We start from the raw sequence: 15,521 nt of genomic DNA, 5'->3' as shown, positions 1-15,521 counted from the left end.
CAGCAACTAGTCAACGGAGGAATCTGTCGCCCGTCCAAGACTCAATGGGCGAGCCCTCTGCATATGGTACCAAAGAAAAATGGCGAATTGAGGCCATGTGGAGATTATAGGCGATTGAATAGCGTTACGGTACCAGACAGGTACCCCATTCCACATGTACACGACGTCACGCAACAATTTCGTGACTGTAATATATTTTCCACAATAGACTTGTCTAGAGCATATCACCAAATTCCGTTGGCTGAGGAAGACATAGAAAAAACAGCGATAATTACACCTTTTGGTTTGTTCGAATACACAGTGATGCCTTTCGGTTTATGTAACGCGGCGCAAACATTCCAAAGGTTTATGAACATAGTATTAAGCAAATTAGATTTCTGTGCCTGTTACATAGATGATATAATTGTAGCGTCTAAAAATAAGGAATCTCATGAAAAACATCTGCGTGCAATATTTGATAGACTTAGGCAATATGGACTAACAATAAATATTTCAAAGTGCAATTTTTTTCAAAATAACGTAAACTACTTAGGTTATAAGATAGATAATAAGGGTATAGCGCCGTTGGATGAGCGAGTCCACGCTATACAAAACTATACCAAACCAAAGACTGTTTCAGATATGCGACGTTTCCTTGGGGTAGTGAATTTTTATAGGAGGTTCTTACCAAAGGCTGCAGAATGGCTTGACCCACTTAACAAGTATATGATAGGTGCTAAAAAGCACGACAAAAGACTAATAGAATGGAATCAAGCAGCGGAAGAAGCTTTCAAAAAAGCCAAAGAAGCAATTGCTACAGCAACGTTATTGGCATACCCAAGAGAGAAAGCAGTATTAAAATTAAAGACTGATGCTTCCGATAACGCAATTGGAGCAGTGTTAGAACAATTCTGCGATAACAAATGGGAACCACTAGGATATTTCTCAAGGAAACTAGAAAAAGTGCAAATTAGATATAGTGTGTATGATAGGGAATTATTAGCTATCTTTAAAAGCCTAAAGTTTTTCAGATATTTTGTCGAAGGAAGAGAATTAATAATAGAGACTGACCATAAACCACTGTCATACGCTTTTAAGCAAAATACGGACAAAGCAAGCCCAAGACAAGCCAGACAGTTGGATTACGTAGGACAGTTTACTTCCAAAATTGTTTACGTTGCTGGAAAAGACAATGTGGCAGCTGACGCTATGTCAAGACTGGAAACCATAGACATGTCAGTCCTGGTATCAACAGAAGAGCTAATGGCAAAGCAACAAGAGGATGACGAACTAAAGAATATTTTGGCAGAAGAAAAATGGAACCTGCAGAAGATTTTCCTCGATAGCTCTGATAAATATATTTATGGCGACATAGTAGGAAAAAGCATACGACCATACGTTCCAGTCTCTTTACGGAGGCAGATTTTTAAAAACGTACACAATTTATCACATCCCAGCGGCAGAGTAACAAAACACCTTATAGGAAAAAGCTTCATGTGACCAAAAATGAACAAAGATATTGCAGAATGGTCAAGTACATGGTTAGCATGCCAAAAGTGCAAAATAAGCCGTCATAACAAACAGGTACCTTCGAAAATAGAAGTACCACAAGGACGTTTCGAACATGTGCACATAGACATAATAGGTCCATTACCAACGATTAAAAATATGAGATACTGCCTAACTATGATCGATAGGTTTACTCGATGGCCAGAAGCAATTCCAATGCCAGATACCTCAGCAGATACAGTGGCAACAACATTCTATTCGCAGTGGATTTCGAGATTTGGTTTTCCTATTACAATTACAACTGATCAAGGAACACAATTTGAAAGTCAACTATTTGAAGCGTTAACCAAATTAATCGGAGCGAAAAGAATTAGAACAACAGCATATCACCCTGCATCAAATGGAATGATAGAAAGATGGCATAGATCACTTAAAGCAGCAATAATGTGCCATGAAGAAAAAGACTGGGTAGGAATACTACCAACAGTGCTCCTTGGTCTACGCACAAGCCTAAAGGAAGATATAAAAGCTTCAGCTGCGGAATTGGTATATGGTGAAAACATCAGACTACCAGGAGAATTTTTCCTCAGCAAAGAACTATTACAAGATCCACACATATTCTTAGAAAAATTAAGACAACATATAAGGCAAATCAGACCGATACCCACAGCACACCATACCAAAAAGAAACATTTTATTCAGGATAGGTTATATACATGTACGCACATATTTTTAAGGGTCGACGCTGTAAAAAAAACAATTAGAAGCGCCTTACGAAGGTCCATACGAAATTATACAAAGAATTACAGATAATATTTTCAAAATTAACTATAAAGGAAAACATATAAATGTATCTATAGAAAGACTAAAACCAGCGTTCGTCGAAAAAGATTGCAATACCGATTCGTATGTACCAATTAGAACTTATTAAATTAAGATAGAGATAGTTCAATAATTTTATATATCTTTATATATTTTTATATATCTTTATATATTTTTATATATTTGTAAATATCTATAATTTTAAGTTTCGCATTTTATGTAATAAGAAAAATGCTCCGAAGGGAGTAATGTAGCGGTACGACCGAAGGTCGCGCCCTCTAAAGTTACTAGAAGGCTAGGGAACCACGCTAACAAGTAGTGGTCACCAGACTAGTACAGTCTGTGCGTAGCCGTTGAGAAGTGTACAACTAAGAAAAGCAAGTCGCATCCGTTAAATAAAAATCATAAAATAAAAATTCAGTCTAATATTATCTTTACTCTAGAAAAACCCTCTACAGCATACTCAAGCCTAGCGACATCTGTTAGAAAAACCGGTAATGACTTTTCGGTACACCTGATATAATCGACTCTTTCCATTGTTCTATACTAGCATAACAACTGCTAGTCTCGGGAAAGGAAAATTGATTTGTTAATGGTCTCTGGAGTGGGTGGGTCCTGGTCACCACGACACAGAGCGTCCTGAGGTTGCGAGAGGATTGAGGAAGTGCCTCTTTGTCTTACATATGGACGGAGGTTAACTGTGAATAAATTGAATAAGCAGTCGCGGACAGCCGATTGGAATTGGCCCTCCTGTTCGGGGATTGGGCGTAGGCTTAATTAGCCCACAACGTAAAAAAATTTTATCAAGAAACAAGTAAGACCGCCATGAATTCTACAAGGGTAAAATTTTTCGAAGGTAAACTAGTCTCCCGTTCGAATCTTCGGGTGGGGACTGCCTTGGGGAATTCGTGTCAGGTAATGCCGGTAAAGTAAATAATGCATTAAAAGCAGAATACAGTGCTACCTACCTTAAATACTGGGATTCGCAAGTTAAGTTAATTATTCGTAAAAAAATAAACTTCTTCTTCTTTAAAATAAAAAAATAAAATAAATAAAATTTTTCGGCATAAATATTTACAATGTATTAATTCTATAGAAATTGCTCGCAAAGATGAAAATATCATAAGACAAAGTAAACTAAACACAAAAGACACCTCTTCAGTTAACAATAAATATATTGTATATTGTATATACTCAATCTAATAGGCTCTTTTTTCAAATTAGTAAACGTCCCGTGTAAATTGGATGCTGACACTTCTTTGAAGAGGATAGTCGATACCATAATTAATATATACGATCGGAAGCAATCGTAGACTACAAAATAATATTCAAACTGCGCGCCTAATTGAATTCAGTCCTATTGATAGGAGCGAAGGCGTTAACGTTTTACTTCCATCTCTCTTACTCCCCTCTACATGCGGGGATACGACGCCCTCCGAGGCCCTTTAGGTAGGTCTTTCGTCCTAGTCTTCCGCTGAACGACTAAGATGATGCACTTTAGCAACGAAAGAACAACGAACAACAGATAAAAAGAAGGATAAGGAAGGAAAATGTACCGGCAATCGACAGACTTCCCCAACGGTTATCATTGCGATATGAGCGAGCAGACGAGAGAAGTAGTAAGCGAATTCCTTTGCACTTTCTGGACTGCTAAGCTAGACGGGAGCTTACGATAATTACCAGAGGACTACATATTGGAGAAATCTGCGTATACATACAATAGTTTGATAAATAACTTTAGAAAAAATATAAAGGAAAATGTAACTCTATCATTGATAGTGATAATCTAGTGTATAACCCTAAAAAAAAAAAAAACGATAAAATAATTTTTACATAGACGTTCTTTCAACATAGCGTATATTTAGTTCTTTACCTAACAAATGTTCATCAGGCTTAGACAATATACCACCTATAACGCTAAAAAATCTCTTTCCAAAAATAGTCGGAAAATACACAATCGTTTTCAATAATTGCTTAAAAAATAAGTATTTCCAAATTGTTGTAAAATAGCAAAAATTATACCCATTGTCAAACAAGGCAAATATCCAATTGAAGTTTTGAGCTATCGACCTATTAGCCGAACTCCAGCTATTAGCAAAGTTTATGAAGCAATTATAAACAATACTTTGAAGTTTTTAACCAAAAAAATAAAATGTCATCCTACATAATCAGTTTAGATTTAATTATAAACATTCTACAACCTATACTCTTAATAAATTTTTAAATGATATCAATCTCTACCCATTCGATAAGAAACTTGTATTGCATGTCTTAGAGACCTTGAAAAATTCTTCAATTTAGTATGAATCAACGGCCTTCTTTTTATTCTTCTTAAACTAAAATACCTCATAGACTTTATTCAATTATTTTGGCATATAACTAGTGATCTTACATTTGTTACCTAGTATGGGGAAAAGTTTTTTTCTTTAAACTCCCAAATCATTGAAGGCCTGATGCAAGGCACGGTCAATACCCCCAAACTATTTACTATATCTACTCATAGCCTCTCTAACTTATTTAATTTAAATAATGACAATAATACTCATTCTCTTTTATTTGCCGACGACCATATTATAATAGTATCTGAGGACGACCCAAAAGTCTTCTGATCAAAAATCACTATGCTAACTAAAAAAACAAACGATTATTATACTCAATGGAATTTACCAGCTAATCTCAAAAAATATGAAGAAATCGTTATGCACATTATATAATATCTCTAAAAGCAAACGAAACGGCATAAAAAATCAAATGGCAATAAAAAAGTTAAATGATGGCACTGCGGAATTTAAATTTCCCCGACAAAAAGTTAAGTACCTTGGAGTAAAAATAAATTATCTTGTCAGACTGAACGAGCACATTGACAAATAATTAAATAAAGCAAAAGATACAATTCGAGGATGTTCAAGAATCTTTTTTAATAGAGCACTTGACAAACGAGCAAAACTAATGTGCAACTTATTACTAATAAGACCCAATTTCTATCCTATGAAGCTCTAGTCTGGTGGAATATAAGTTCTTCCCAAATGGAAAAACTATGTAAGTCTGAAGCTGGCTTTTTTGTGCTCTTTCACATAGTTCGGGGTTCGTTTCACTGTAAGACTTAATATAATCGTTATCAACATTCTTTGGGTTAGCATAATAGTCTTTTGCAAGTTTTTAAATGTTGTTGCCGATACGAGGAATGTTAGCTGTGTTGTGAAGTTGTTTATTGCTGACGTAGCGATTATTTTTATCCTTTTTGTAGAGATAAAGAACAACGTGTTTCGGCTTTTTCCGTTGTGCTTCATCAAAAGAAAAAAGTACAAACGAACTGACGGTTGAAATAAAGAAAGAAGTTGTATGGTCTGCTTTGTAAGGTATGTAAGTTGTGTAGGGCTGCGTGAATTTGGAAAGTTCTTGAACGATATCGATGTTTTGTTTATAGTATCAAACCGGACGTTTCAGAAAATTCGAGAACCGTGTGTGGATAGATTTAAAGGAGCGGTTATTGAGTTATCATGAGTAGTCGCCAGTTGCCAGTCGTCATTAGTGGTTGTTCGTCGCTATTCAGTTGAAAAAGTTCACTTTTCTAATACATATTTTAAATATATTTTATCAGTAGGATTATATTGGGTGTACGTTAACTTCGCACCTTTATACTAAACTCAATCCTACATGTATATACATATATATGCATATATGTTTCTTTCTGTGGCTATCGCATTCGGCATTCTATCTTAATTGATACAATTTGTAAAGTTATACTTTTTGTCAGCTACTCCCCTCCCAAAATCATATCGGTGCCCTTTCATATATATGGTAACAATATTATAATAAATAAATCTTACAATTATCTTACTTTTGATACTGTGCATCCGTTTCATTCTCTCAAAACTTAGTTTTTTGAAGGTTTTACTTCTAACACATGTGATCTGCACACATGTCTTTTTTTTTTTTAATCACTCCCGTTTTAAAGACGTTTTCACTTCAAAAAATAAAAAATAACTTATAACAACAAGAGTATAAAATAAAATTAAATTAAAATTAAAAATATAAATCTTTACTGAACGAGACTCAATCCAGCGATACCGTGTATGTTTAGTCTGTGTTTTTATAATTTACAGAGCAGACAGTTCTTAATTATTGACGAAAGGAACATGTATGTACGAATAATACCAAATCCTCATCTTTTTTTTTCTTTAAATTGATTGTTCTTGTTGGGAAATGTAAATTGATATTGCACTATCTACTGCGTGAATAAGAAAGTAAACAACGCGGGGACTATCGACTCCCCCCTTCCTAATCTCCTTTTTTAAAAGCAGCGGCAGGAGCGCTTTATGTTTATTTTTATGTTATGTAGTAGTCCTTTGTCCGAATCTACTCTTTAAGCCTCGCACGAGTCATGCAGTGGGCATTGCGCGTTTATATTCTAGTTAAATATAGTTTTAAGTAACTAAGTCAGCTTATCATTTTATCAACCACTTCTAAACTCAACAGTTCTGTTCTGTTGAGTAGTTATTTACTCATTATGTGCAATGTATAGTCCAATTAGAAACCTACAAATATATTATAAAGTTTAAAGAATATTTGAGACCGAGAATAATAAATTTCTCGTTGTCTTAAATGTTATTGTAACTAATAATGTGTTAGGAAAATCATAAAAGAAAATTTTGACTTTTGAAGATAGTAGTAATGATTTAAAGAATTAGAATACAAATTAAAACTGTTCCTAATTTCTGTGTAGCAGACATTACTTTGAAACCTTAAAAATTAAAAACGTCTTCTCGAAAAAAATTTTAACTTTTTAGAAAAACCGTCACAATTGCTTATTCTTTATAATAGTCAACCAAATTCACAATAAATGATTATTGCAACAAACGTAAGATGTATCAGCAAACTGTTATATGTATACAAGACAAAAGCAATGATAACTTCGTACTTCTCTGTTTTTTTCCATTATACACGCTTAAAGGTTGCTGACAGACTGTTCATCGGGACAAAATCCACTTACGATGTAAGCTACGTCTGAAAGAAGTCAGAACGAATTAATTTAATGTTTTATATGAAGAAAGAAAAAAAATGTGAAACAGTTTTTGAACCTGTTTTAATTTGTCTGCTATATGGACAAAAAATTGTGTATGTCGTTAGCGAATGAAGTTGACTCAGCAAATATCGATTACATTGAGCGAACAGTCTTATGCATAAGTCATTTCTATCTACCTTTTTCTTTCATTAAAATATACACTTTTTTGAGTTCTGTATCTGCAGAAAGTTTTTATGTATATACTTCATGAATTTTTTTCGAGCAAAAAAGTAGCAACAATATTCTAACAGCAGAAAAAAATAGAGCGTTATCTCATTTTTTAACAAGTATAACTCTACTTTTTTAAGGCCATTTTGTTTTCTTTTATAATTAAGCTCTTAATAATCAATAAAATATACATTACCCAGCTCGTTTGTTTTTTTATAAGTGAATAAGTTTACCTTAAATATTTTCTCATCGTACTAAACCTTATCAATCCATAAACCCTTCTTACACCCTAACCTAATACCTAACCTTAATATTATCACAATTTGTCTTCTTTTTATGTTATTATGAAATATAAAGATACTTCTCATTTACAAATAATTTAAAAACTTTTACATGTAGAATTGTTGTATTAACTGTTGTTAAAAAAATTTTTAAATAATTTTTAATTATTATTTATTATTTATATTTTAATAGTTCTTTTCCTATTATCACTTGATTATTATTATTACAAATCCGCTCCTTCTCAAATAGCAATTCTAATAAAAAGAGGTTAAAAAAAGTGGATATAACTTCAGTACTATAAAATCTATTATATAAATAAATACACGTCAGATCTCGACCAATGGAAAAAGTCAATAATTTAAATATTTTAACTCATGTGCACTAGCAATTTTCAATTACGTTACTTTTAATAAATTTTTTCATTGGTGAAATAATACGCTACTTTTTTTTTAATTTTCTCAATGGTTAATTTCACGACATCACTTAATGAATCTTCTGTGTTGTGAAAATTCATCGACATGCGCATATACATCGGAAAACTAGTCCGTGAGTTCGTGACATTCCGATAGAAGTTACTTTCAAGTGTAGATACAATTTTCTCAACGTTTACTGTAATTTATTTTTTTTAAATCTACACAATTCAGTGTCCTTTTACGACATTCTCAGTATAAATTAAATAGTTATTAAAGTAATTCTATTGATACTAAATAAACTAACTAATTCATTTTAACTCTTATATTCATATTTATACTTTTTATTTTAACCTACCTAAATTATCTATCCATCAGTATTTCTCGTTCCTTCTCAAGATTTTTTTGTCCTTCGAAGAGGATTATGTGGTAATTTGGGTCAATTAAAATTCAAAAATATCAATTTGTTTTCATCTCAGTGGGTCTAATTAAGTTAATGAAATCTCGTAGTGAGTTAAGCTTATATCACCAACACATTGCTGAGTACTCAGAAAATGGTACTGCACTAGTACAGTGAAATTTAAAGGACCTTTAGCCAGAATTAAATTATCGTGTAAGTAATTTCCCTGCAAAGTTGATATTCAATTCTGTATACGTCGGTAAGGAATCAAGCTATAAGTATAAGAAATTCTCAACAAGACAATTTTTAATTAAAATATTGCCAATATTACATTTCGAATGAATTTTTAACTGCAAAAAAGCAAGTTTAATTTTATTGCCTCAGTTTCTACTGACGTTAAAATAGAGTTCATCTCTGGAGCAAATATTTAATCAACTTATTCTACACTCAAAATGTTCTCTGAAAATTAGCAAAAATTTGAAAAGGGTCATGATAAGCTCGCATTATCCAAATGAGACCTTTAAGTAGATCATCAATATCTTAAAAATATCATGTGTGCAAATTACAAACGTTAGAAATGAAACCTTCAAAAAATCAAGCTTCAAGAGATTAAGGCAAATTCACAGTATTAGAAGTAGGCTAATTTAGGATTTATTTATTGTAATATTGTAACCACATATAACAAAGGGACCAGGTATGATCTTTCGGTGGGGGTAGATGATAAAAACTACACTTTTCTAAATTCTAGAAATAATAATTGAATGCTGAATGTGATTGCCAATAGATAGACACAATAATCGTTGGATGTTTATCGAGGAAAATATAATCCGTCATAAACTAAGTAAATATAATATTTCTTTTTTTGTGAAACAGGTAGAAAATGTTATTAGTTACGATCGTTTTCAAATTTTCACTTTTATCCCAACTTTTGCGATATCTAACAGATATTTTAGGGATGATGAATTAAAGAAATTAACACGTTGACTGCCATGTCAACCATATACAGGGTGGGACAATATCTTTGTCCAGTTAGAATATTGTTTATAACGTTATCGTTGTTTATAACAGTATGAAAAATTTTATATATGCAACTTACACGGCATGATGAGGGTAATTTTTGGGCTTTGTACGTTTTTTGCGTGGATGGAAAAATAAAGGAGATTTCAAGGTTATCTGCATTTTTTTAAATGAACATTATTTTTTTTTTTAATGGGATGTGGTGGCAAATGTTGAGACGAGTTCAACGAGCTATTATTAAAAGTCATGCGAGGTCAAATGTGGTAGAAAATAAAGTTTCTTAAATTACAAAAGATGTTCGAAGTGGTGACCGTTAACGCCAATGCAAAGTTGTAATGTTCGTATTGCTGCATCGCGTACATGTTTTATCATTTCTAAACTTAGGCTGTTACATGTTGCAACTGTCACTTGGGGACTTTATTAAAAAATGTACCATTAAACGTTTGCCAAATGATGTGGTTAGAGCACGACAAAGTTGGGGTTGATAAGGGCAATCCGGGTAAAACGTTGTTATACTTTTTATATTGCGCAATATTTATTCGTGTTTCTGGTCGATGCGTATGAAGTCTTATATTCGAATAACATAATTTGCACGCCCTTCTAATTTTTTTCCAAGAACATTTTTTCGGATAGCAATATTATGATTACCTTGACCTGAGAATTTATTTATATTATCAGTCAATCCTAATAATTTTAAAGCTAATATTTCTTCAAATTTTCTTATATTTATTTTTGTTGTTGTTGCAATCTTGTAAGTGGTTGAGGCATTTACAACTGTAATGTCACTACTAAAAAATATCATCTGTGCAGATCACACGTGTTAGAAGTGGAACCTTTTTAAAACCCAACCTCGAGAGAATAAGTCAAATGCACAGTATCAGGAATAAGATAAGTGCAGGATTTACTTAATATGATATTTTTATCATATATATCAATTGGTACCGGTACGATTTTGGGGTGGGGTTAGCTGATAAAGCTGATAAGAACTGTTACTTTCAAAATTCAAGTAATTAAAATAGAATGCTAAAGATAGAAACAAAAATAGTAGAATGTTTTTCTAAGGAAAGATACCCCGTCCTAACCTAATTAAATATAATATATCCTTTTTTGAAACTAAGGTTGATAGTAGTCTTTGTGTGAATTTAAGATATCTTTATCATGGGTCATCGAGAGAATGAGACGAATGCACAGTTTTAAGAGTAAGATAATTGTAGGAGTTATTTATTATAACATTATTACCATATATAATAAAGGTCACCGGTATGGTCTCTGGGTGGAATAGCTGATAAAAAGTACACTTTTTTCCATTCAAGAAATGAAAATGGAATGCTACATGCGATAGTCGTAGATAGACACCAAAATCGTAGGATGTTTATCGAGGAAAATATAATGTGTCGTAAATTAAGTAAATATAGAATATCCTTTTTTTGAAACTAAGATATGAAATTTTATTTTTTAGGATTGCTTTCAATTTCTCGTTTTCATTTATATTTTTGCGCTGTCTAACAAGCATTTTAGGAAAGACGAAATAAAGATGTTACGAAAAACATATGGAAAATACTGCTAGACTGAACAAAGAATCTGGTAGAAATGCTATGAGAGATCTAATAGAGATCTTTCCGAGAAATGCTTTTCCATCTAAATAGCCTACCACATTCGAGACCCTTTATTACTTATAACGTTTCTTGTCTTTATTCTTTAACCTCAAACTTATCTTTCTAAATACTCTTGTCTAAATAAAGATCTGAACTACGAAAAATCTAACAAATGCATTGGATCGTATCGCTCTCTCAGCTTATCGAACTGTGTACACTACGAATCTTAAATTTCAGCTCCGTGGTAAGCTCCACCGATTCACGCTGGTCGTTCAACATCTTAGAAATGTTTTTATTTTATTGAAACATTAGTATAAGTTTCTTAAATACACAAATATTACAAATAATAATATAATTTTCTTATATGCGACTTAAAATGTGACAGTAATTTACTTGCTTTTAAATGGAATTTGTCAGCTGTTCCTAATGTATTCTACAATGTTGTCTAATTCTTTTTTTTTATGTATCTCATAATCATTTTTTTTTTGGTAAATTATTGCAGACAATACAATTATTATATTCTACATATTTTATAATTGTTAATTAAAATTTTTGCGACATTAATAATTTAATATTAATTTTTCAATACAATAGAAACATTTTTAAATAGAGATATAGGATTGAGCCTGCGAGAGAATGAGACAGAATATGTCTATATAGTTTTTCCTATTCTCGGTCTCCTATTTATGCTCTGCTTCGTAGTTGTCGCTCCTGGTTGTATATGTGTGTGTTTGTGTGCAACTGCATACTACGAAGCGTGTACACATATAAAATAATTTCGATACTATACCTGTTTGTAGGTAGGAGCGATAGAAGGGTAGAAAAATAAACAGAGATAAGCACGTAGATATGCGACAAAAGTATAAGGTCCAAACGAAGCAACAGTCGAAATAAAGAAAAAAGATGTTAAGTCTTTCTTTGTAAGTTGTATAAGTGTGTAAGTCTGTGTGAGTCTGGAAGGTTATATATACGTGTCATTTCTTTTCTATTTTTTAAGTGAAAACTTCTTTAGAATAAGGAGTGATTTGAAAAAAATGAAATGCTGGTTCAGGTAACGAACCGGTAGATGGCGAGGCAACAGAGCCTGTTGTGGGAAACTAGGTCAACGGAAAAGGTTGATCTGGAGATTTATGCGATAGTCGTCAATTTAAGTAACAAAAATATATAAATTTATTAACAAGATACAACTAAACTCTTGGACGCCATATATAGGACTAACTTACATTTCGACCGTTACGTTCAACTTGGGTTTAGTTAGTCTAGTACCCGCATAGGGAGGAAGGGCGCCAGTGTGCCGTATCGATACACTAGGCACATATCGCCGCACCTGTATACGAATAGGTATACGGACAGGCAACGGAACAACGGGCCGCTATGCAAGGGCCACGATATTTAGTAAGAAGAGAAATAGAGACAAACATGTAGGATTGAGCCTGCAAAAGAATGAGACACAATATAGCTATTCTATTCTATTTTTTTCTATTTCTATTTTTCTATTTCTATTTTTCTATTTCTATTTTTATATTTCTACTTAAAAATGTTTGTATTTTATTACAAAATTAATATTAAATTCTTTATATCGCAAATATTATAAATAATAATTATTTAATATATAGAATATAATAATTGTATTGTCTGCAATATTTTACAAAAAAAAAAATGATTACAAGATACATCAGAAAAAAAGAATTAGATAACACCGTAGAATATTTTTCTTATACGTATTCAAAGACATGTTTTTTAATTATAATATTTGCGTATTTAGGAAGTTTATACTAATTTTTCAATAAAATATAAAAGTTTTTAAACAGAAGAAACTGGACACGCGAGTGATACAAACAAATAAATCTTAATAGCTATTATATTTCCAATGAGAATACAATAATATAACTTATTTTAAAGATGTAGAAAACAAAATTTTTTTAATTGAAAAAATTGTGAATTAAAACAACAGAAATAAAAAATAGATTTTAAAATCGTTGTGATTCCAAACTAGATGAAACGAAAAAAAAGAACACTATTGTTTCTTTCTTTAACAGCATCTACAGGAATTAGTTGCAACACAAAAAGAAATGCTTGTGTGTGCTAACCCATAATAAAGATAACTCAAATTCAAAGGAAGGGTGAAGAGTGTAAAAGAAAATATTCATCTATCTGAGTTTCAAAAAAAAAAAAAAAATATAGTATATTTACTTATTTACTTAATTTACGACGCATTATATTTTCCTCGATAAACATCCTACGATTTTGGTGTCTATCTACGACTATCACATTTAGCATTCCATTTTTATTTCTTGAATTGGAAAAAGTGTACTTTTTATCAGCTATTCCACCCAGAGACCATACCGGTGACCTTTATTATATATGGTAACGATATTATAATAAATAAATCTTACAATTACCTTACTTTTGAAACTGTGGATTCGTCTCATTCTCTCGAAACTTAAATTTTTGAAGGTTTCACTTCTAAAACGTGCGATCTGCACACATGTATTTTTCTAATTTTTTTTCCTATTTCTATTTTTCTATATTTCTATTTCTATTTAAAAATGTTTCTATTTTATTAAAAATTTATAATAAATTCTTTATTTCGCAAATATTATAATAAATAATTATGAAATACATAGAATATATAATAATTGTATTGTCTGAAATATTAAAAAAAAAAAAAAGGATTACTAGATACATCAGAGAAAAAAAATTAAAGAACACTGTAGAATACATTAGGAGCAGCTGACAAATTTCATTCAAAAGCATGTAAATTACTGTCACATTTTTATTTTGCCTCTTTATAAAATATATTTGATTCATAAAGACAAAATATGTCTAGAAAATTTGATTTTTATATGTTTTTATAAAAAATATCTAAAGAGATGTACTGACCCATGCATATATGAAAATTATAATATAAATTATGATATTTGCGTATTTAAGAAACTTATAGTAATTTTTGAATAAAATAAAAACATTTTTAAGATGTTGATCGCCCAGTGTGAATCGGTGGAGCTTACCATGGAGCTGAAATCTGAGACTCGTAGTGTACACCGTTCGATAAGCTGAGAGAGCGATACGATTCAATGCATTTTATAGATTTTTCGTTGTTCAGATCTTTATTTAGACGAGAGTATTTAGAAAGATAAGTTTGTGGTCCAAAGAATAAGGACGAGATATGTTATAAATAATAAGGGTCTCGAAGTGTGGTAGGCTACAGAGTTAAAAAAACATTTCTAGAGAATATCTTTATTAGATCTTTAATTGCATTTTACCAGAACCTTCGTTCAGTCCAGCAGTATTTTCCATATGTTTTTCGTAACGTCTTTATTTCATCTATCCTCAAATGTTTGTTATCTAGCGAAAGAATGTAGATGAAACGGGAAATAGAAAACCATACTAACAAAAAAAATTTTATACCTGAGTTTCAAAAAAAGGATTATTTTTTTTTACCTAATTTCTGACGAATTATATTTCCTTTGATAAACATCCTACCATTTTTGTGATTATTTATAACTATCGCATTCAGCATTCCGTTTTTATTGCTTGAATTGTGAAAAGTGCACTTTTTATCAGCTATTACACCCAGAGACCATACCGGTGACCTTTATTATATAAAGTAATCCTATCTCTATAAAATTCCCCTGTCACAGTGTTTGTTATTATTATTGTGCGAAACGACTTGACCGATTTATATAAAATTTTTTGTGTATATTCGGTAAGTATGAGAATAGTTTTTCGTATATTTCTTATACCCCTGAGTGATAAGGGTGACCCAACATAATTATTTTTCCTTTAAAAGGATACTAAGAAAAAAGCGAAAAAAAAGACAAATGTTATGTGCCTATATTCAGACAATGTAAAATTATATGATGTGAAGTAAGTGGTGATCTTATGTTACCGCTCATGCGCAGTTGGTTCGATATTAAGAAAAAAGAGAAAAAGAAGACAAATGTTATGTGCGTAGATTCAGATCTATCTGTATATTTATTAGCCACAGCAACGCGTGGCCGGGGCACCCCTAGTAATATTATAATAAATAAATCCAACAATTATCTTACTCTTAAAACTGTCCATTCGTCTCATTCTCTCGAAACTTAGATTTTTGAAGGTTTCACTTCTAACACGTGTGATCTGCACACATGATTTTTTTTTCTAATATGTGAAAACCAAATTGTGTTACTGTGAATAAGAGTTATTTTATTTAAAATATAAAGTATGATATGTACAAAATTAATTAACAATTATTACTTACCTGTGAACAAGAGAAACAACAATTTAGG

At 31.6% G+C, this 15,521-nt stretch overlaps 1 protein-coding gene across 1 annotated transcript; it reads left to right on the top strand.

Moving 5' to 3' along the window:
* Nucleotides 1-1,485: 1,485 nt before the first annotated feature.
* Nucleotides 1,486-11,298, top strand: LOC107073544 (retrovirus-related Pol polyprotein from transposon 412). Its single transcript, XM_089176190.1, has 2 exons — nucleotides 1,486-2,135; nucleotides 11,220-11,298. The coding sequence occupies exons 1-2, from the start codon at nucleotides 1,486-1,488 to the stop codon at nucleotides 11,296-11,298; spliced, it is 729 nt and encodes a 242-aa protein (XP_089032316.1).
* Nucleotides 11,299-15,521: the final 4,223 nt, after the last annotated feature.

Source organism: Polistes dominula, unplaced genomic scaffold (assembly GCF_049000335.1).
Source record: "Polistes dominula isolate Pdom_NZ unplaced genomic scaffold, Pdom_raw_medaka contig_21, whole genome shotgun sequence".
In the NCBI taxonomy this organism is placed as follows: Eukaryota; Metazoa; Arthropoda; class Insecta; order Hymenoptera; family Vespidae; genus Polistes; species Polistes dominula.
This window is presented reverse-complemented; position numbering and strand designations above follow the sequence as displayed.